The sequence below is a fragment of the Lutra lutra genome, chromosome 6 (genome assembly GCF_902655055.1).
Source record: "Lutra lutra chromosome 6, mLutLut1.2, whole genome shotgun sequence".
NCBI lineage: Eukaryota > Metazoa > Chordata > Mammalia > Carnivora > Mustelidae > Lutra > Lutra lutra.
In genome coordinates, this window is record NC_062283.1 from 68,957,654 (window position 1) to 68,981,652 (window position 23,999).

Consider the following 23,999-nt stretch of genomic DNA (forward strand, 5'->3'; position numbering starts at 1 on the left):
GATGAACAGAGAGCCTGATGTGGGGCTCAATCCCAGAACCCTAAGATCATGACCTGAGCTGAAAGCAGAGGCTTAACCCACTAAGCCACCCAGGCACCCCTCAACCTTTAAGTCAAGAGAATTCAAGTAAACAATGAAAGTCTTAGTTCAATTCTTCAGTGTATTGGTTTGGTGCTGCCATATTAGAAAAAAGGTGTAGGGGCGGGAGAACAGTCTTCATTAGAGTTTGTAGAGATGGACTATGGACCATATGTAGAGATGGACTATGTGTACATGGGGAATTAAAGAAAGAATACAAAATCATGTACATGCAAAGAAGTAGGACAAAAATATATTTCATCTCCAACCCTCCCCATCTCTAGGCTTTAAATCTATTTTCTTTTGACTATGCTATTTTGTCTGCATTCTTCTATGCATACTTATTTAGACTACTCTCTTGGTAGAATGTGGCTATTGAAAAAATGAAGAAAAATTCCCTGGAGATGAGGATGTGAAGTGGTTGCAGATCTAAAGACCAACAATATAGAAAGATGTTTATTTAAGTTGAAAAAGACCTTAATTACTCTGTTCCATTTTCCACTCAAAACCATAACCCTTAGATATACAGAATAAAAGCTGTTTGTATTGTTAGAACACCAGTACTCATCAAACATACTGAATATATACTGATGGGGGAAATTTTCTGAAGATGTATTTTTCAACAGGGAAAAAACATGAAGAAAAAACATGATACCATTGTTTGTGAACCTAAAGAACTTCTGAATGCCAAAGTAACAAATTGTTGCAAATCCCTGTGGGTGAAATACAGTTTTCAGAAGGAGTACATGACCTGACTTGTCAGCTTCTAGCCAGTTTCAGCCATGTCAAGGAACCCAGGTAGTTATTATTTGCATTAAGCTAAGATAAATATTCTACTTAGCATGTGATTTTCTTGGTATTGAGGACATAAAATCGGGCCTTAAATAGATTAATTAAACATTAACTGTAAGAAGATAGTGGTCAATCTATTCATCAATGTTCTTAGGTGGTAAAAATCTAAAACTGACATTGCCTCATAAATCTCTTAGTGTCTATTAGCTCTAAATTGTTGATGTGACAACTCATTAAGATGATCCCAAATTAACTAAAATAGATCAAATTTGCCTTCTAATAGAGATTTGTCTTTAACTTGACGGGACAAAGTCAACATTGTTAAGTAGAGAAAATTCAGTTTCGGTTCCTCTTTGATTTTGCCAGTATAGGAAAGAACATGAAGGAAATATAAACATGAATTTTTGTTTTGCAAAAATTTGCATGATTCCTAAATGTCCCTGAGTTTTGGAAAATTAAAGTCTCATGTTTTGAAGGGCACTAGGGTGTTGGGATTAAAGAAGCTAAATTTATGGGTTTTAGACTTTTAGATTAAGAATATGCTAGAGGGGCGCCTGGGTGGCTCAGTGGGTTAGGCCGCTGCCTTCGGCTCAGGTCATGATCTCAGGGTCCTGGGATCGAGTCCCGCATCGGGCTCTCTGCTCAGCGGGAAGCCTGCTTCCCTCTCTCTCTCTCTCTGCCTGCCTCTCCGTCTACTTGTGATCTCTCTCTCTGTCAAATAAATAAATAAAAAATCTTAAAAAAAAAAAAAAAGAATATGCTAGATAAAAAGAAAAAAAAAAAAAAAAAGAATATGCTAGATAGGGGCGCCTGGTGGCTCAGTGAGTTAAAGCCTCTGCCCTTGGCTCAGGTCATGATCTCAGAGTCCAGAGATCCAGCCTCGCATTGGGGCTCTCTGCTCAGCAGGGAGCCTGCTTCCCCACCCCCTTCTCTCTGCCTGCCTCTCTGCCTACTTGTGATCTCTCTCTCTGTCATAATAAATAAAATTAAAAAAAAAAAAAAGAATATGCTAGACACCTGGAAGGAATAATTAAAGCTAATCTCAGACTATTCTCCATTTAAAAGAATAATATGCCACTGAGAAAGTGGACATTCAGGCATCGTGATCGCCTCTTGCCACATATCAAATATGGTACATTTTCCAGAAGTAACTGGATTGACTAAAATAACTGAGTTTTGATTTGTGCAGGTGTCAACAATGATTTCTCAAAGCCCGAGATTCTGTCACCTATGAATATATCTTCTAGAACATAGATTTTTTTTTTAAATTGAGATGTAATCTGTACACCATAAACTTCAAACTTTTAAAGGGCAAAACCAATGGTTTTAGCATATTCATCAAGTTGTGTGATCGTTTTCACTATTCTGGAACTTCTGTTTTATTATAAACTTTTCCCAGTGTTTCCACACTCAACTATACCCTTTGAGCCTCACAGAGCCCTCCTCAAGCAACTTCTGAGGTTCCCTGTGGCCGGTTGCCATATTTAATCCAAATTAGAGTTTCACCTCAAAAGCAGAAGCTGGGTGAAGAATAAAGCCCCTACGTTTGAGTTATACAGTAACAGCCAACAATCTAATTTACGTTTGTTTTCGCACCTAGAATTCTCGTTTTACTCTGTATGCGAAATCTTATTTGTGACAGGAATTTTAGTCGGGGGCGGGGGGACGGGCCACCGGCGTGTTAGAAAAACAAGGGATCCGTCAGCGTGAGGTGGGAGCAGACACAAGCCCTCCACCACCCTCTCACTCTCTTCCCGGCTCAGGAAGCGGCGGCGCGTTTGTCCCCTCTTATTTTCGGGCATTTAGAGGCGTGGAGACAGAAGGGGCCCTGAAGGTGTCAGAACGGCGTCAGGAACGCCCAGCCGCAGGGTAACGGGAGGCGCGGGGCGATGTATTCCGGGTTTCCAGCCTCCGAGCTCCCGTGAGCGCGCCGGGGCCAGCAGCTAGAAGGCGCTTCCCAGACCGCGCGGGAGACCGATTCTGGCCGCCGCGACCGCCGTGTGTGCCCCTCATTGGCCACAGCGGGACCACGTGACCTCTGCCGCCAATATCGCCGGCTGGAGCGCGCGCTTTCCCTCGGGACAGACTGCCCGCGCGGCCCACGGCTTGCAGGTCCCGCGAAGGTCGGGGAGGTCCCGCAGAGGATCTGCGGAAGCTCTCTGGTTGGGAACCCTAAAGGGAAAAAAAAAAAAGCCTTAAGTACTGCTTCACCTAAAACTCCTACTGAGGAAGCTGATCACTGAAAGGTCCCCTTATGCCCCCTTTGCCTCTTGGACACAGACTAAAAGTGGAAATCCCCAGTCTTTAGCGACTCGCTGAAGCCAAAATGTCTCGGCTACTTTGGGGGAAATAGACACGTTTGAAAGTATAACTCTTTGGAGAAAGAAAACACAATTTCTGTCAGGGGAATTTTTTTTTTTTAAAGGTTTTATTTATTATTTGACAGAGATCACAAGTAGGCAGAGAGGCAGGGATGGGGTGGGGGGGAAGCAGGCTCCCCGCGGAGCAGAGAGCCCAATGCGGGGCTGGATCCCAAGACCCTGAGATCATGACCTGAGCTTAAGGCAGAGGCTTTAACCCACTGAGTCACCCAGGCGTCCCTGTCAGGGGAATTTAAAACCGCTTTTTAAAAGAAAATTTGAGGAGATGCGTAGGATCTTGGGAAATCCAGAGAAACCACCCTGATAGGTCGTTTAAGGGAAATCAAAAACTCTGGGGAAAACAAAACGTAATAAGAGCAAAAAGAGGGCTTTTCCACTTCTAAAAATGTAATAATTACTGGTAGGAAAGGGTAGAATTATGTATATGTGTGTCTGTACGTATGCGTGTGTATGTAGGAAGTATAAATGCGATATATTGATTGTAGAAGTCAGTAGAGAATCCAGTTACTCAGCCTCTTTCTCCCTCAGAGAGTAGATTGGATGCTCATTTTGCCCCTCTCTTCTTCTAAGTCTCAAGTGTTCTCTTTTTCCAGAGGAACACATTTTCTTTTTTTACAAATTAAAAAAACAAACAAACAAAAAAAAAAACAAAAAAAACCAGAGTCTACTAAGTTCCAGACGCTGCTAGGTACTGGGGTGACAGTGGTGAGCAAAAACATTAACAATGTCTTCCGTCCTGGAGCTTATGGTCGGGTAAAGGAGGCAGATAGGTCCAGAAGCTATAATGGGGCTTTGATCTAGCAGGGAGTTGAGAGAAGGCTTCCCTCAAGATTAATCCTGGACTGAGATCTGAAGGAGGCAAAGGGAGCCTTTTGGGCAGGGGAGAGCTGATAGTCTCTCTTCTTCTAATGACTGCCCATCTCTCATTTCCACTACACATAAATTATCTTGGCCTCTAAGTTATCAAAGACACTTCTTTTTTCTTTTAATTGTTAAGTTCTTAGGGAGTAACTCATAACTAATAATTACTGTTACAGACCATGTATGTACAGTAGGTAAGTATATAATACACACATCTAATATACATTATCATCTCTTGTTTTATATAATAAAAACATGCAATGATTTTTTTTAAGATTCCATTTTGTTTATTTGAGAGAGAGAAAATGAGAGAGAGCACAAGCAGAGGGAGGGGGAGAAGCAGACTCCCCAGTGAGCAAGGAGCCCTCAGTGGGCTCAATCCCAGGACCCCGGGATCATAATTTGAGCTGAAGGCAGGCACTCAACCGACTGAGCCACCTAGGCGTCCCAAAACATTCAATGATTATAACAAAATTTAGAATATGATGTATCTCAGTAGAACTAAAAGCTCTATAGATATTCACAGTGGTGAGAGATCACATTATTTTGGAAGATTCAAAAAAGCCATATTGAGAAAGTATTTTTTGAGTTGTGATTCAAAGGTAAAATTTGGTCAAATAGAGTAAGAAGGCTGGAGAGGTGAGTTGAGGTATATTCTAAGGACCTTGAAAATCAGTCCAAAGAGTTTATAGAAACTAAATAAAAATGTTCTATTTCACTTTTAAGGACTTTCCTGAGATATTTTTTCTTTTCTGTTTACCTTAGAAAATTTAAAATCTGCAAAAAAGTTGTACAAATGAGGGACATTTGGGTGGCTCAGTTGGTTGGGCCGCTGCCTTCGGCTCAGGTCATGATCCACGTGTCCTGGGATCAAGTCCCAGGGGATCCTTACCCCGCAGGGAGCCTGCTTCTCCCTCTGCCTCTTACCCCTTGCATGGATTTATCATTTTTTGGTGGAGGGGGGAGCACATTTGCTTTATCTTTTTATCTCTCTCTTTCTCTAACTCCCTATACACACATACTCACAAACACATGTACAGATGTTTTTCTTTGCTACAAAGAAAGTTATGAGATAAAGTTGTAGATCTACTGACCTCATCTTTAAATAATTCCATTTCTAAATAATTTGTCTCCTAAGAACAAAGATTTTCCTGTATAACCACAATAGAGTAATGACATTCTTGAGATACTTTCTAAATTTAGAGTATTTATGTTAATACATTAATAATAAATGGTTACTAATTTTAAATGGCTTTTAAACAGTGACTAAGATATTAAGTGCTATAGAAGTATTTGCTTATAAAAACATATTTTCATGGGTGGAAAATTAAAGAATATGAAAATTTTGGCATATGGTGAAGAGTCTTGCATTCTTGTTCCCTGTCCAGTTCCCATTCTGAAGACTCCTTATTGCAGGCAACCATTGTTCTTGATTTTGGGGCATTCTTTTTTTTTTTTTTTAAATAAAGATTTTTATTTATTTATTTGACAGACAGAGATCACAAATAGGCAGAGAGGCAGGCAGAGAGGAAGAGAAGTAGGCTCCCTGCTGAGCAGAGAGCCCGATGTGGGGCTCAATCCCAGGACCCTGGGATCATTACCTGAGTCGAAGGCAGATGCTTTAACCCATTAAGCTGCCCAGGTGCCCCTCTAGAGGTTTTTTATGTAAGTATGAGCAAACATGAATATAGATTTTTATACCCCTCCCTTTTTAGAGAAAAGGTAGCATTCAAAGCACACTGTCCTTACTTGTTTTCTCAGTTAACAGTATGATTTGTAGATATTTCTCCATTAATAGTTACAGAGTGTCATTTTTATTTACAATGACATAATATTCCATTGTGTGAATATAGCATAATTTATTTAAATAGTTTATTCTTTTTTTTTTTTTTAAAGATTTTATTTTTATTTATTTGACAGAGAGATCACAAGCAGGCAGAGAGGCAGGCAGAGAGAGAGGAGGAAGCAGGCTCCCCGCTGAGCAGAGAGCCCGATGCGGGGCTCGATCCCAGGACTCTGAGATCATGACCTGAGCCGAAGGCAGCGGCTTAACCCACTGAGCCACCCAGGCGCCCCTTAAATAGTTTATTCTTGATATACATTTAGGTTGTTTCCAATCATTTAATATTGAAACCGTGCTACAACAAATTTGCATATTTGCATTTGTAAACCTTGCACATATTTGCATTTGTAAAAATTGATTGATACATTGCCCCCCTCACCCAGAGGTTGTACCAATTTCACTCCCACCACTAACTGTGGGAGTTTCTTCAGGCTTTTTGATAAGGTTCTATACTGAGAGGTAAAATATGTGAATGTGAATTATTGTTGATATTTTACAAGTTTAAATGAAAGATCTGTCTTCAAGAGAAACTAAAGGTAGGGCTGTTCTTATTCTTATAGAATAGCCAACGTTTTTCATCTAACCCTAACCTTATTTTCTGTCCCATTCTCTCTACCCCCTCATGCAACTGCATCTTTATAATCATAATCAATAATATCTGTTGAGAACCTTCCATGTGCAGGGCACTGAGCTAGGTCTCAGAGTTATGAAGTAGATACAGTCCTCAAGGAATACACCGTTTAGTTGGTCAGACATGCACAAAATATTATTTATTATGTTGAGTTCTGGAATGTAAAACACATCCCTAGCTTTGGTACATTTAATCCTTTATTGCATCCTATCTGCATGTCCTTTCTTTTCTGCCCCTTTGCCTACCCAATTCCAATTGAGCTATTCAAGTATTGTTGGCTTCTCTATAGCTCTTCATTTCTCCCATTGTCCATTACTGAAACATATCCAACTTGTATTCCATCTTCCTAATGCAGATACTGGATTTGGTATTTCCCAGGTGTCAGTTAATTGATCAGTTAAACTAATAGATGCAGATTGTTATGCTTCTGATTGGCATGGGCAGGGCTGGTCCTAAACCCATTTTGAAAAGGTGACCTCCATTTGGAGGGTCTCCCTACTCGGTTGCCCTTTCTTCTCTCTGGGTGCCTTCTCTCCTGGGTGAGCTCTCAGCCCTCACTGGTACCCTCACATAATCTTTGATTGTGTGTCAACTAATTATTAGGGTGTTATTTCAAAATGGTCTGAGATGAGAATGTCATTAATGTGTATAGCGTTCATGATACTCTTGAAAACAACAATGGAAACTGAAATGACAGGCAGTATGGCTGCAATTTTTATCAAAGGGCCATATATTTCACCTACTATGTAATTCACCTTCTCTTGCCTGAGGTGAGTTAATGCACTGAGACCCTGGCCCTCCCTACCTCCTATTTTCTCCCTTCCCCACTTAACCCTGTTGTAGGGTTCAGGAATTCTGGAGCCATTGCCCTTACAGCACTTTTTTTTAAAAAGGCTTTTTAAAAAATTTGTTGTAGAGAGAAAGAGAGATAGTGAGAATAGAGAGAGGGACAGAGGGAGAAGGAAAAGGAGAGGGAGAGAATCAGAATCCTTGCTGAGCACGGAGCCTGCCATGAGGCTCCATCCCAGGACCCTGAGATCATGACCTGAGCTGCAATCAAGAGTTGGAGGCTCAACAGACTGAGCCACCCAGGTGCCCTCAGAGCTCTTTACTTTTGAACCCAGCCAGGCAGCCATGGCTCAGTGGCTTCTGGCGGTAGGACAGGGGGCCTGTGAAGTGGGGTGGGTAATCTCCCGTGCCCTTGGACACTCTTCCCGTTGTATTTCCCAGTCCTCTCACAGCCTGGCTGTCCCCTTGTGAAAGATTTTGTTTTCTAACTGTGTCACCCTGCATAGGTGATGCTCCTTGTAGTCAGGCAGAAGTGGGTCTCACTGGCTGCCCAGAGTATGTCAACGAGTGGGTTCAGGTAAGGATGTTGTGTTTTCATTGCATTAAAATATTTTTTCTAAGCACTCATGTCCATGAGAACAAATCAACTAGTATTAGAGAGGTTGTGGTAAAAAGGGCCTGAAGCAGTGTCTGGTACATAGAAGGCCTTCTATAATATTTATTTATTTATTTATTTAATTTATTTATTTGACAGAGATCACAAGTAGGCAGAAAGGCAGGCAGAGAGAGAGGAGGAAGTAGGCTTCCTGCCAGGCAGAGAGCCTGATGTGGGGCTTGATCCCAGGACCCTGAGATCATGACCTGAGCCAAAGGCAGAGGCCCTTAACCCACTGAGTTACCCACGTGCCCCCTATAATATTTATTGAATGAATGAATGAATGAATGAGTGAAGGAAGGCTAGGTTAGTATCCAGTCTCTCCTTTCACATCCACCCCCTGCCCCACTGTCCCATTTCCAGGAAGGAAGCTTTAACTGGCTCTGTTTTCCAATTGTGTCGATTAGTGAGTCTCAGTGCTGTAGGCTAGGATCACCTGGGGAGCTTTAAAAAAACCACCAATCTGTAGTTTTATTCCCAGACCAAGAAAAAAAAATTTTTTTTAAGTCTCCAAGTTATCTTCATGTGCAGCCAGAGTTGAGAACTACTGTTCTAATAATGTGTGTTTATTCTTCTATCTCTTGGTTTATCAAATTGGTGCCATCCATTGATTCTTTTCTCCCCCCATTGATTCTTTAACATGACAGATGGGGTTTAGCTCATACTATACCCTCTCTTCTCATGGTTGACAGTTAAATTATTGTAAAACTTCCATTTGTTGTCTTTGGAAACTTCAGTAATTTAAAATCCTCTTTCTTATTTCATGTATTTTTAGCACTGTCATATGACTCCCCATTTTGTAAGATGCAGATATTAACTTCCCTGTCCTCTGTTCACTTGGCCTTCCATACCCTGCTCTTTGTCCCTTACACTTTTTTTTATTTTGATATAGCTGGAGTCATTAACATTTATATTCTGGCCTCCAGCCACAACAACTCTTCCATACTTTGTCCATCAGCTGAGTCCAAAAGTTAGAAACCAGTAACCTTGGTTTACATTTTTATACCTATGTAAATATCATCTAATACCAAGTCCAGTGGTAGTAGCTAAGATATATAATATAAAGCTTACTATATACCTGGCACTTTATGAACATCAGTTTTTTTTTTAAGATTTTATTTCTTTATTTGACAGACAGAGATCACAAGTAGGCAGAGAGATAGGCAGAGAGAGAGGTGGAGGCAGGCTTCCTGTGGAGCAGAGAGCCCGATGCGGGGCTCGATCCCAGGACCCTGGGATCATGACCTGAGCTGAAGGCAGAGGCTTAACCCACTGAGCCACCCAGGCGCCCCTGAACATCAGTTTTTAATATTCATAATAATCTTAGAGTCCTTTTTAACAAATGAGGAAACTGAGGCCCAGAGAAGCTAAGTATCTTGCCTAAGAATAGGAAATTAGAAAGTAACTGGGCCAAGCCTTGAAGCTTCCCCTATGGGAAGATAGGATAAAAATGTCTTTTCTTTAGGTTCAAGTTTAGGACACCTACCAGCTGGAAAGAGAATGCCCATCAAGGATATATACACATTTTTTCCTTTCTCTTTTTTTTGGGGTGAGGTTGGAGGTGATGGTTGTCTTTAGCCCCTATCATGCAACTCTGGTCAGCCTTCTTTTTTCCATTTCTGTTTAGTGACAGATTTCAGCCACTTCAAGATCCCCCTCTTTCTCAGCAGATGGCGTAGTTTTCTGCTTCATGTACAAAACTGAAGTAATTGGGGTAAACACCTAATTTCCTTCTCCCTTGCCCCAGACTTCTGTACCTGCACGTCACATCTTACCAACTATCCTATCTCAAAGGAAGGGTGCGCCACCCTCTAACTTCGATTCAAAGTTAATCTTTCCATGTGATTTCATTCTCCTTTGTCCCAAACCTTTGGGACTTGGCCTCAACAATTTGCTCGGCTCTATGTTCCGTTGCCATTATTCCTGCACTAATTCCTCCCCTCAACCTACAAAACCTGCTCAAGACTCTCAACCTAGAAAATTCCTTCAACACAACTCTTCCTCTTGCCACTGTCTGTTCTCTTTCCATCATGGGCACCCCTTGGAAGAGTAGTTTATACTTCTTGATGCTAAATCTAGTCTGGTGTTTCAAATTCACACTTCACTGTCATGCAAACTTCCTTCTGTTCAGCCTTCCTGCATGGCCATTTTTCATTTGCTTTACTTCAATCCTCGGTGATATCAGCAGTTCTTTTTAAAAAGAGCAGTTTGTCCTTGGTGAGAGACTTTGAGCCTTTCTGAGATTGACCAGTAGTCCCGCTAAATTGAGGCAAACTGTTTTGAAATTATTATTCAGCTCGGGTAATTTTTAGCCATCGAACATTTAACTATAATATGTTGGCTTGATGTCCTGTGAGATGAGGCAATGACTGTTGATTTTGCATTTCACAGATTTAAATGTTCAAAGTACAAGCTAATGGCTTCAAGCTCTCCTAAAAGAAGTTCCCTTCCTCAGCTAAAAGAAAAGGTCCCGCTGAGTTTGAGATGAGGACTTGCATTCTGGAAAAGGTGGTTTGTCCCTGTGAAGGGGAGGTATCTGTTTTCCAATCTGGAAGCAGATGGTCCAGCATAAAGAGAGGCCAAGACTTCAGAATCTTCACACTCATTTCTGTCCACCCGTTGTGTCAGTATCCAAAGGTAAAAGGTTATGCAAGGCTCTGGGATTAGGGGTTCTGGCTATCAGCAATAAAATCCATACGTGCTAGAATGACTTTTTCCCTCAGAGTAATCACCTCCCAGTCATAAAACAAGGGACAAAACCTGCAATTGTTTGAAACCTTGTCCAGTCATACAGGTAGAGTACCATGAAGTGGAACACAGAGGAATATCCTGTTGAAAGGACCTAAAAAATGATTCCTTTATTTTCAACTTAAACCACATTAAAATTTGCTTCACATTCAGGCCATAAACTTCCTGTATGACCTTTTATTGTTTTCTGGACTTTCTCACTCCCTTTCCTTCTCTTCTCCCACATGATTCATAGTTTCCATTTCTTTGAGTTTCCCCCGATTTTCGTCCATACCAGTTATTCTACTAAATCTCCCTTGCTCAAGGGTCTGCCCTTCCAGAGCTGTTCTCTGGCTCTCATCTAGTCTCTCTCTGGGCCTATTATCCCACTGTCATCCTGGGACTTTCCTTCATGTGGGTTGGATTCACCTTCTGCTAAATCTTCTTTCTCTTTCTTGGTTTAGTCATACTCTGTGTTATTGGAATACTCCCTCCTAAGGAATTTTGTATTGGAGAAAAATTCTTGAGCCTGTGCAGATCTGCAAATGTCTTCATTCGCCTCTCATGTATGACTGAGAGTTCAGCTAGACATGGAATTCTAGGTTGAAAATAATCTTTTATAGAATTCTTGGGGGGCAAAAATGGTTCCTTTATATTCTAGTATGCATTGTAGTTGGGAAGTCAGTGGCGAAACTAACCTGTGTTTCTCTTTGGAGATTTTTAGTGTCTCTTATGCCTAGTGTTTTGAAATTTTAATATGTTCTGGAGGTGAGGTTTTTACTTCCCCATTTGTTGTGTTGGGAACTTGGAGGGTCTTGTGTGTGTGTGTGTGTGTGTGTGTGTCGGGGTGCGGGGTGCGGGGTTGGGGGGTACTTTCTAATCTGATGTTTGGTGTCCTTCAGCATTGGGAAGCTCTCTTAACACTGCTTGCTTTGAAATTTTCCTCCTCTGTTTCTCTCTTTCTGGCCATCCCATAAATCAAATGCTCATCTTTCCATATTGACCCTCTATATTACCTATCTCTTCTCTTGTATATTTTACACCTGATTTTTTTTCCCGAGTGATTTCCTTGACTTAATTTTTCAGGCCATCCATTGTCTTTTGAATTTTGGCGATTCATTTTTTTTTTTTTTAAGATTTTATTTATTTGTCAGAGAGAGAGGGAGAGAGAGCAAGCACAGGCAGACAGAATGGCAGGCAGAGGCAGAGGGAGAAGCAGGCTCCTGCTGAGCAAGGAGCCCGATGCGGGACTCGATCCCAGGACGCTGGAATCATGACCTGAGCCGAAGGCAGCTGCTTAACCAACTGAGCCACCCAGGCGTCCCATGGCGATTCATATTTTTTAAATTGGAAAGATTTTGTTCTAGGATTGTTCTTTCTTCATAGCAGTTTCTTTTTTTTCTTGAATGTAATATTTTCTTAAATCTCTCAAAATATATACATTAGAATTGGCAAACATTCTCTTCCATTCCCTGAATTACATGTATTCTTCAGGATTAGTTTTCTTTGTTTTTCTGGTATTTCTCTTGCATTCTGTGGTCCTTCTCAATTGCCTAGTGATCCTTTATTTTAAAGAAATTATGGACTGGGTAGCTGGTGTGGGTTTTTTCTGCTGTTGTGTGAGTATGAAGGAGGTAGCAGTAGCTAACATTTATGTAGTGTCTATCTATGTTCCGGACACTTCCTTGTGAACTCATTCAGTCATCTCCCAAACTCTCTATGAGATACTTACTATGCTATTTCATTAGGTTTAATAATATGCCATTGTAAAATATACCATCATTTTGTTTACTTCTAAAAGGTAAATGTCATTGCAATATGACATGCCATAGGTTTTAAAACACATTCTAATTTTGGAGACATTACAAAATCTTATGGTTGATGAAATAATACATTACTATTCCCCTCTTACAGTTGGAGAAACTGAGGCACAGAGAGATTAAATAACTTGTCCCTGGTTACACGGGACAAGTTACCTATAGTAGTTACCTATAGTGGATTTTACATTTGAACCCAAGTGACCTGGCTTCAGAATTTTACCACTATGATTAATTGGCTCCCCATTGAGTGGGGACTCAAATTGGGGCATAGGAGGGCTCTGAGTTAGGGGGACTTTAGGGACATGAGTTAGGGAGCTCACTTTCTGGTCCCAGGTCCTCCAAATGCTACAACAAGGAGACCTTTAATTTGAGGCACCAACATTCGTAAAGAAGCTTTAGCTTTCTCCACAAGATTTGTTCTCTTTCATTAGAGAAGAGTGGCCTGGGTTTTCTTGCCTGAAGTTTGTGCTGGGTATAGTGGCCTGGGGGTGTCAAGGGTACCATGTGGTACAGTTGATCCCCATCAGCCTTCCAGTCAAGGTCATGTCTCCTTTCTCCCAGCCCTGGGGTTTTAGTGGAGTAAATGGGCTTCCAGGCCTCAGGAGCTCCTGTGGTGAGGTCTTGGCACTTTCTCTGCCTGGCTCATTTGTCCATATCTTGTCTCATCTGCTTTCTGCCTTCCAGAAACACGTACACATCTCTCATCTGCTGTTGATCCATTTCCCATTCTTCTCACTGTTGTGGTTTTATTCTAATTTTATGCATTCATTTTGGTGGTGTCTTGGGAGGGATTGCCAATGGGAGGCCGATGCTTATGTCCAGGCTTGAGCCGGAAGTCTCTAGAACTCTATTTTTAGTGAACAAAATCAAGATTATGAAAGCACGATCACCATAGGAGAAATTAAAATAGTCACAGTATAGCTAGCAGCAGAGAAACATTTATAAAACCTTAGAAGTATGTTTGCTTAAAAGTTTTCCCAAGTGCAGCTGAAGGGACAAAGTTTTCTAGGTAAGATTCTCACCACAGCAATATTTTTTAAAGTTCCAATACATTGAGGCTTATTATTTGCTTTATGAAGGAATTATTCTTGCAAAAGATTAACCACATGATTGTCCCAAATTTCTCAGGAGGCCTTTCAGACTATGAATTTTATTTTCAGAACACTGTGCGGATATCTACGTATATACATTCACACAACTTTTCAGCACAGAGCAAGATACTTTTTCCCACTGGATATTAAAAATTCAATTCTTGGAAAATACAGCTTTACTTTTATGTTTATTTAATTCATTTTGGTCATCTTGTCACAAGACCTCTTACTTCTCTGATATATGGTTATTTTAGAGCTTTGATTTAATAATTTCTTTCCTCAGGGTGGCTGAGTCACCCAGTCTTTCCTGGGTGGCTCAGTCATTTAAGCATCCGCCTTCAGCTCAGATCATGATCCCATGGTTCTGGAATCGAGCCCCGCATCAGGCTCCTTGCTCAGCTGGAAGCCTGCTTCTCCCACTCCCTCTCCTGCTGCTCTGCCTACTTGTGCTCTATCTCTCCGTCAAGTAAATTTAAAAAAAAAAAATCTTTAAAAAATAATTTCTTTCCTGTAATCTTATAATATTTCTTATAACATGGTGGCATAGGTATTTTGCTGTGTAAATATCTGTAGGACAGGGATACTGGTCTCTCTTTAGTCAGCAGATGATCCTGACTAAACAGGTTGAGTACAGCAGAGCCTTGAAGACATTTTGCATTCAACTTTTTAAAAAAATATTTTATTTATTTGAGAGAGAGAGAGTGTGTGCACGGGAGCATGTAAGCACAAGCGGTGGGGGCGGGGGGAGGGGCGAAGCGGAGGGAACGGCAGAAGGGGCAGAAGCTCCTGAGCAGGGAGCCCAATGCGGGCTCTATTCCAGGACCCCGGGATGGTGACCTGAGCCAAAGGCAGGTGCTTAACTGACTGAGCCCCCCAGGTGCTCCTCCATTCAAATTTTAATAGGAATGGATAAATGACCAGAACCAAAACACAAGCCACTAGTACCAGGAACCTAATTTTTTTTTCATTTTATTATTTTTAAAAGATTTTGTTTTTAAGTGATCTCTACACCCAGCATGGGGCTCAAACTCACAACCCTAAGATTAAGAGTCATGTGCTCCACCGACTGAGCCAACCAGGTGCCCCAGGGACCTAATTTTTAAATTTTGCTTTCAGAGTCTGTCCTGAAGCAGCTGTATAGCCAACATAATTTCCTACACAGTTTTTCCTACATTTGACAGCTCTACACAATGATAATTGATATGATATTTGATGATTATTCGTTTGGTTGCAGGGAAGAAAAACCTACTCTAGTCACCTCCAAAAAGCTGTGGTTGCTGGTGAGGATGTTTATGAAACAGGACTGAACTTGGTGGGTTCAGGTTCTCAGGGAATTCTGGGGCCAGTCTTTTTTTTTTTTTTTTAATCTTGCTTTCCTAGTAAGTGTCTGGTGGCTTAGTTCTTCTCTGTCAACCAGCTTTCTCCATCTCTCCTTTCAGTGTTTCCTTCCCTTTCATAATGTTTGCTTACAAATGGATTTGACTTACCCTAGGCCTAACATAGTCCTGTAGCATTACTGGTCTTGCTGCCGATGTTTTTCTTAGTCTCCTGAACACTGAACAGAGAGGAAGGGACCCTCTTCTCTTTAGGGGCTGGGTTATGACTACCTGGCCAGCAAGTGAGTCATGGTTCTTGGGTCAGGTATCCATCTCTGATCCAAACAGCTGTGGGCCTGAGGTCAGGGTGAGGACATGGAAGAAGGAGCTTGATTGCTTAGGCAACATGGCAGATTCTATTGAAAGGGGGTGTGGGCAAGTCAGACGATGATTGGCATCTTTAATGATGCTTGATTTCATTGTTGGAAAACTTTCAAGTATGTTTGGAACAACTCGGATGCATGAATCCATGTTTTAAACTGTAAATTGCATGAGACTAAATACAGATCAAGATTTTCCACCTGGAAAGCAGGGTAGTGGCTGGATTGAGATGTGCTGTAGGTATTTGTGTTGGATTTGAAAGACTTAGGTATAATAAAAAGAATGCAAAACAATATCAGCAATAATCTTATATTGATTATACATTTAATGATAATATTTTGGATATATCATCTTAAATAGAATATATTACTTATGTTATACTAGATGTTACTACTAGGAAATTTGAAATTAGTATGTAGTTTGAATTATATTTTTATTGAACAGAGCTAATCTATTCCAATATAAGACTCTGCTTTTCTATAATCATTGATGATGAGATTTCATCCCTCTCGTTTTTATAAGACAGTTTTTTATAACTAGGGCGAGGGGTTTACAGATAGTTAATAATCTCTTCTGAACTCTTCTGCCCATGTAGGTCACTATCTGCCTTTTCAGCCCAAGGAGAGTAGCAGTGGCCAGAACCATCACCAGGAGGAGATAATCCACAAGTTGGCCATGCAGTTGAGAAACATCGGGGACAGCATTGATTGTGGGATGGTTCAAGAGGTGGCTCTTCCGTTTCCCCAGCAACAGCCAGTCAGGTAGCCAGGAAGAGCAAAGAGAACAAGGGCCATCAAGTGGCTGAGACGCCCAGGAATTAGCAGAACACATGGATTAATAACGTCCAGATCACGAAACCTTAGATCTGAAAGTTGTGAACCTGAGTCAAAGCCAGTATTTGATCTCACACTTGCTACTCAAACTGTGGTCCGCAGAGAACTAGACAGCAGATGGGGCATTTGGCAACTGGTCAAATGTGCAAAATCTCAGGCCCCAGCCCCAGTGCTGGAATCAGAATCAACGTTTTTATGCATGCCCTGGGAGATCTGTGTGCACATTACAGTGTGAGAATCGTTGCTCCCCACCCTCAAACTGGGGGGCCTATTAGATTCACCTGCGGAGTTGTAAGCACTATAGCTGCCTGCGCCCCACCTTGAGGGATTCTGACTGAGTTACCCTGAGGTGTGGCCTGGGCAGCAGGCAGTTTAAAGGCTCCCCAGGTGGATCTAATGCTCAGTCAGGGAGGAAAAAACCTCAGCCTTCCTGGTGGTTTTCCCCCCTGAACTATCCAGAGGTGATGCTCTAAGCCCTACTCCTGCTGGTTTCTTTGCTTCTCCTGGTTATTATGAGAGATACTAAGGGAAAACAAGAAAGAAGAATGATTACTGTTTGATGTCTTAGAGGTGCTCAAGTCCACTGGGACCAACCTATCGTTGGCAGTGGAGAGAGAATGATAGGTGGGTTCCATGGAGGGTGGGGGGGGCGGCAGGTGGCGGCCCTCACAGCCCAACTTCTTTTTTACTTTATTTTATTTATTTATTTATTTATTTATTTATTTATTTATTTATTTGAGAGAGAGAGAGAGAGCGAGCAAGAGAGCGCACAAGCAGGGAGAGGGAGAAGCAGACTCCCCGCTGAGCAGAGAGCCCAATGGGGGCTCAAATCCAGGACCCCGGGATCATGACCTGAGCTGAAGACAGACAGACGCTTAACCAACTGAGCCACCCAGGCATCCCCAGAGCCCAGCTTCTTTCCTCAGATGGACCTGTCCTGTGATGATTTCTTGCTTGTCACTGCTGCTGCCATCACACTGACTTCAGGGGGTGCCATGTCCTCTTTTAGGGTCTGGTCCAAAGGCAGACCATATTCAGCCTTTCCTTCAGAGAAAACATTCCCTGTTTGTCTCATCAGACAAAACACGAACGAAAGCTCCCAGAAATATCACACTACTAAAAATAAGAAGGAAACCAAGAGAAAACAAAGAGAGTCAAATACAATATTTGATGGACCAATTTCATTCAAACACATTTTATTTAGTGCTTACTAGACTCAGTTCCAGGTGTTGGTAGCTAGAACAGAGAGCAGGATGGAAGATGAGGCTGCTCTCATTGAACTAATAATGTAGGAGGGACACAGTAAAGCCGATGACTAGCCAGACAGGGATGCAGGCTCAAGGATTGGAGATGCTGAGTGAGGCAGAGTGACTTTGGGGAAGGCCTCCCTTAGGGAAGCAATATTTGAACAGAGAGTGGCAGTCAGGGAGTGAGCCATCGGAACACCTGGGGAAAAGTGTTCCAAGCTGGGAGACAGGGAATGCAAAGTCCTTGTGACAGCAACAGACTTTAAGGCAACGCTAGGAGGCCAGAGTGGCTGGAGTGGAATGAGCTGAATTCCAGAAGTTGGCCTCGGTCTTAGAGACAGTGGTCAGGTGTCTGCGTTCTACCCTATGCATAAGGGAAGCTTCCGGGGAAGGGAAGTAGCGAGTACCAGGTGCTGGTTTACATTTAGAATGGGGACTGACTCCCTGGGCAGAGAGTAGGCTGTTGTGAAAATCAAATGAGATAATCCGTGTAAATCACTTAGAACCCAGCCTGACCCACAGAAGATGATTGTTAAATGTTATCTCAGCCAAAAAATTAATTTGTTTTCTGGCTTTGCTCTTTTCATCATTGGAGTTGACCACCTCTTTGCTATGGATCATTTACCACAACATCCTCTTCATAGTCACCATTTTCCTTCCAGGCTCCAGTCTTTTCTCTAGGAAAGTTTTCTCTGATGACTGTACTTTATGAATTCTAGGAAGGTCCTTAGCTCAACATTCCTGTGTCTTTATCCTCTAACTCTGAGTACTCTATTTTTTTTCTCTGAATAGGAGAAAACAGAGGAGGACAAATCACAACACCTGTTTTCTTTTTTCCTTTTTTAAGATTTTATTTGTTTACTTGTCAGAGAGAGCGAGCACAAGCACACAGAGTGGCAGGCAGAGGCAGAGAGAGAAGCAAGGCTCCCTGCTGGACAAGGAGCCGGATGCGGGACTCAATCCCAGGTTCCTGGGATCATGACCTGAGTGGAAGGCAGTGGCTTAACTGCCTGAGCCACCCAGGCATCCCACAACACCTGTTTTCTGTATTTGCCTCAACCCAGTCAAGAAGGCACTGCTCTACATAACCTCCTATTCCATTTTTCTTCCTTCCTTTCTTCCTTCCTTTTTTCCTTCTTTCCTTCCTTCTTTTCCTCTTTCTTCTTTCTTTCTTTCTTTCTTTCTTTCTTTCTTTCTTTCTTTCTTTCTTTCTTTCTTTCAAGATTTTATTTATTTGAGAGAGAGAGAGAGAGATAGATCAGGAACAGGGTAGAGGGAGAAGCACTCCCTGAGCAGAGAGCCTGATTTGGGGCTCAATCCCAGGACACTGGGATCATGAACCCAAGGCAGACCCTCAACCCACTGAGCCACCCAGGGGCCCTATTCCATTTCTTTTTATTGCTGAATGTAATTCCATTTTACGTATTATCCATTCATCAGTTGATAGATATTTTGGTCGTTTCAACTTTTTGACTGTTAAGAACAGTGATGCCATGAACATTTGTGTAGAAGTTTTTGGGTTGACATATGTTTTTAGTTCTTCCTGGAGATATCCAGGAAGTTGCTGAGTCACCGGGCAGCTTTACATTTAACTTTTGAGGAACTTCCTGATGGTTTTCCACAGTGGTTGTACCATTTTACATTGTGGCCCAGCAGCAGAATGGGAGGTGACAGTTTCTCTATGTCCTTGTCAACATTTGTTAACTGTCTTTTTTATTACAGCCAGCCTGGTGAGTGCAGAGTCTCATAGTGGTTTTGACTGGCACTTCCCTGATGGTTAGTGTTGTGTATCTTCTTATGTCTTCACTACTCTTTAAAAAAAAAAAAAAAAAAGATTTTATTTATTTATTTGACACAGAGAGAGAGATCACAAGTAGGTAGAGAGGCAGCAGAGAGAGGGGGAAGCAGGCTCCCCGCCGAGCAGAGAGCCCGATGCGGGGCTTGATCCCAGGACCCTGAGACCATGACCTGAGCTGAAGGCAGAGGCCCAATCCACTGAGCCACCAGGCGCCCTCTCACTGCTCCTTTGTGTATCTCTTTGGAGAAATGTCTATTCACATCCTTCGTCCATTTTAAAATTGGGTTATCTGTCTTTTTATTATTGAGTTGTAGGAGTTCTTTATACATTCTATTTGCAAGTTCCTTTTCAGATCTTTTTTGCACATTTTCTTCCATTTTCACTTTTTGGATGGTGTTCTCTGAAGCACAGAAGTGTTTAATTTTGATGAAGTTCAATTTATCTATTTTTACTTTTGTTTCTACTGCTTTTGGGGTCATAGCTAAGAAACCATTGCCTCACCCAAAGTCATGAAGATTTACATCTATGTGTTCTTTTAAGAGATTTATAGTTTTAGCTCTTCAATTTGGGTCTTTGATCCATTTGAAGTTAGTTTTTGTATATTGTTATGAGTTAAAAATTCATCTTCATTCTTTTGCACATGGTCAACCCAGTTGTCCCAGCACCATTTGTTGAAAAAAACATTCTTGTCAAAAATCAATTGAGCTTAAATGCGAGGGTTTATTTCGGGACTCTCCATTCTATTCCATTGATCTACATGTCTATCCTTATCCCTGCCCTAGCTTTCCCTGAAGCATATTACCAAGCTGGCTTTGCCCTAGACTTTTAAAAATATCTTGTCCTGGACAAGAACACCTATAAATAGAGCACAGTACATTTAAAAAATAATTTTAAAAAAATTCCTCCGAAGTTTGGCTCTAGAATGTTCAAGACTTTACTCTGCTGCTTGAAGACTTAAATGAAGCAACTTTAATAGAATTTCAAATCTGGAATGGTATATTTAATATATACTCATCACTTATTTACCTTTTGTAGGCTGTTTAATCAAGTGGTCACATTGACTCTCCAATCTATGTCGATTTGGCAGAAAGCTCGTGAGAATTGGCCAGAAAGCCCCAGTGAACTGGCTTCCTGGGAGCTGCCTGGGCTCAGCCCAGGGCCTGCAGGGTGTCCCCCGACAAAGCGTTCTAAAGGGCAGGTGCACGTGCAGCCCCAGTCGCCTCTGAATGGTGGCCAAACCCGCCCTCTACTCAGTGCTCCCAGGAGCCTGCCTCAGCATCAGCAGCTGGGGCCTGCCATGCCCCTAGGCCCAAACCCTAACCCAGACTTGGGTTCTCAGGCTTCCGTCCCCAGAGTCCTGGCCCTCAAGCCCTCCAGATTGGGGATCCCTGAGCCATATGGCAGGGCACCGCCTGCCACCCAGGAGGAAACCATACCTTAGGCAGCTGCAGGAAACACTCAGAGTGGGAGAAACCTGCATGCCCACCTCAGGCCACCTCACCTTCGGAGCCCCCTTCTGCCAAAAAAAAGCTAGAGACTGAGGCTCACGCTCACACCCTAACTCACCTCTGCACCCTGGGGAGCTTGCCTGGGGGGGGGGGTGGCTCCAGGAGCCGGCTCATGGTCTTGCACAGCTGCAACATGTGCCTAGCAAGAAAGTGCTCTTAGCTCGGCGTGGCGCGGCCCCAATCGCCGCCCAACGATGCCCAATTCTCAGGAGCTTTCTACCCAAATCGATATCGATTTGGGCAGAATGCTCATGAGATTTGGCTGGAAACCCCTGGCGGAAGTCACTTCTGGCTGTGGGGGCCTTCAGGGGAGCCACCTGAGCTGGCCAGAGGTCCTGAGTGGTTGAGTGGTTGGGGCTCAAACCCTGTGAGAAAGCATTCTAAAGCCAGGGGCAGGAGTGGCCAAACCCTCCCTCTGCTCAGCCCCCTGGGGTTTCATTTTCAGCACTGGCAGATCGGGCCTGCCGTGACACTAGGCCCTATCCTGAACCCTAGGTTGGGTTTTCAGTCTTCCATTTCCAGGGGCCTTTCCCCCAAGCCCTCCAGATTTGGGACCCAGGAGCCCCACCCCAGGAGTCCGCTTTCCACCCAGATGGAAGCTGTGCCGTTTGGAGCTGTGCAGAACTCTTCAGAGCTGGAGAAACCTGTATGTCCCCCTGAAACCTACACCCCCACCTTCTGTAGCTCCCTGGCTACAAACCCACAGCCTGACATACCTCCTGACCCTGCCCTCAACTCAGCAGCCCAGGGAACCGGCCCCAGCACTGGCAGATCATGCCTTAGCTTAGCTCACCTCAGGGACCCCTGTCAGCTCAAGGCAGACTTGGAACTCCCTCTGCCGCAGAGCTCTGGGATCTCCCTCCTTCTTCCAAAATTACACTGGCCCAAGTCTTTCATGAGAAAGGGAGAAGGCTACCTCCTGAATGCTTAACACCTCCTTTCCTCTTCTGTCACATTTCTCTCCACCTACCTGTGTACCTGGGCAGACTGTTAAGGAATGTATCAATGGACCATGTACATGCTCTGAGATCTGTATCTTCCATGGCAGCTTTTTTTTTTTTTAAAGATTTTATTTATTTATTTGACAGACAGAGATCACAAGTAGGCAGAGAGGCAGAGAGGCAGGCAGAGAGAGAGTGGTGGAGTCAGGCTTCCTGCTGAGCAGAAAGCCTGATGTGGGGCTCGATCCCAGGACCCTGAGATCATGACCTAAGCTGAAGGCAGAGGCTTTAACCCACTGAGCCACCCAGGTGCCCCCCATGGCAGCTTTCTGAGGATTCCTTATGCAAAAATAAACTAGCGTATCCTACCACAGTGTATTTGAAAATGATCGTCTACAGAATAGGAGAGTGAAAATCACTCCATTTTTACCTCACTCTTCATGAAGCAGAACATGGTCTTCTTTTCTTCATTGACTTCAATTCCAACTTGTTTCTGTGCAGTGGTAAATCCTTTGCTTCAGGGATAGGATTTCGCTATTTCTCACTTGCATAGAACACCCAGAGCTCATCACAGCAATTGCCCTCCCTAATAGCCATCACCCATTGAAACCTTCCCCCACACCCTTGTCTCTAGCAATCCTCGGTTTGTGCTCTAAGGTGGAGTCTGTTCCTCATTGGCCTATCTTTCTCCCTTCACTATATTTATCTGTTTTCTTTCTGAAAATTCCATAGGAGTCAAGTCATAGGGTATTGGTCTTGTCCTACTGATTTTGCTTAGCTTAATCCACTCCAGATCCACCCACATCCTTGCAGATGGTAAGATTTCATTCTTTTTGAAACTGGGTCCTATTCCATTGTGTATAGATGATATATAGATATAGATATAGATATAGATATAGATATAGATATAGATCACCCACATCTTCTTTCTCCATTCCTCAGTGAATGGACATTGGGACTCCCTCCATAGTTTCGCTACTGTTGATAATGCTGCTATAAACATCATGATGCTTGTACCCCATTAAATGTGCATTTTTGTGTACTTCGGGTAAATACCTAGGAGTGCAACTGCTGGATCCTAGAGTTCAGTTTTTAGCTCTTGGAGGAACCACCATACTTTTTTCCAGAGTGGCTGCAACAGCCCGCATGCCCACTGACAGTGCAGGTGGGTTCTGCTTTAAGCAGAATATCATCTGCCAGCAATTTCCTAAGGAGGAAACGGAAAACCTGTGGGATAACCTGACTCACCCAGCATCAGGCATGAAACTCACCCCAGGGTTGCTGACGCCAAGCCCCTTGAAACCACCAGCATGCCTCTATCCAGGAGAATCCCCAAAGAATCTCCTTCTGACTTCAGCTCCCATGAAACTGGGTGTCCCCAGCCCAAGTTCCCAGATGGTGGCAACACATACGTAGCCAGAAAGCGCTCTCAACAGCGGGCACGAGTGTGGCCTGAATTGCTGCATGATGCTGGCCAATTCTCATGAGCTTTCTGCCCAAATTGATATCGACTTGGACAGAAAGCTTATGAGAATTGGCCAGAAACCCCCAGAAAACTCCTTTCCAGCTACATGGACCTTCAGGGGACCCGACAGGGCCTGGCCCCAGGTCCTGAGTGGTCGTGGCCCGAACCATGTGAGAAAGTGCTCTAAAAGCCAGGTGCACACATGGCCAAAACTTCCCTCTGCTCAGCCCTCTGGGGTGCCAGTCTCAGCACTGGCAGATTGGGCCTGACATGCCACTAGGCCCTAACCTGAACCCTAAGTTGGGTTTTCAGGCTTCCGTTCCCAGGGGCCTATCCCCCAAGCCCTCCAGATTGGGGACCCCTGAGCCATACCACAGAACTCCGCCTGCCACACAGAAGGCAACCGTGCCATTGGGAGCTGCGCGAAACCCTCATACCTGGAGAAACCTGCATGTCCCCCTCAGGCCACCCTGACCTATGGCGACCCCTTCGAACCACGTGATGCTCAGGCTCACGCCCTCCCACATCACAGACCCCAGGGAGCTTGCCTCCATGGGGGCCCTCAGGGGAGCCACGTGGGCCCATCTCATGGACCACATGGCCACAACATGCACCTAGCGAGAAAGCGCTCCCAACACTGGGTGGGTGCCCGGCCAGAATCACCGCCCAATGCCAGCCAATTCTCATGAGCTTTTGGCCCAAATCAATGTTGATTTGGGCCGAAAGCTCATGAGAATTGGCTGGAATCCCCGGTCGAACTCGCTCCCAGCAGCGGGGGCCTTCGTGGGAGCCACCTAGGCCTGACCCAGGGTCCTGCTTGGTCATGGACGGAAGCCTGTCTG

The 23,999-nt window shown here is 43.4% G+C and overlaps 1 protein-coding gene across 1 annotated transcript in view; it reads left to right on the plus strand.

The window, feature by feature from the left end:
- PXT1 (peroxisomal testis enriched protein 1) overlaps nt 1-23,999 on the plus strand; it is a 49,083-nt gene that overhangs the window by 22,972 nt on the left and 2,112 nt on the right. Inside the window, 2 exon segments of the mRNA XM_047735274.1 lie at nt 705-876; nt 15,961-16,091. Of these exon segments, the coding sequence (XP_047591230.1) occupies nt 705-876; nt 15,961-16,091 (303 nt within the window).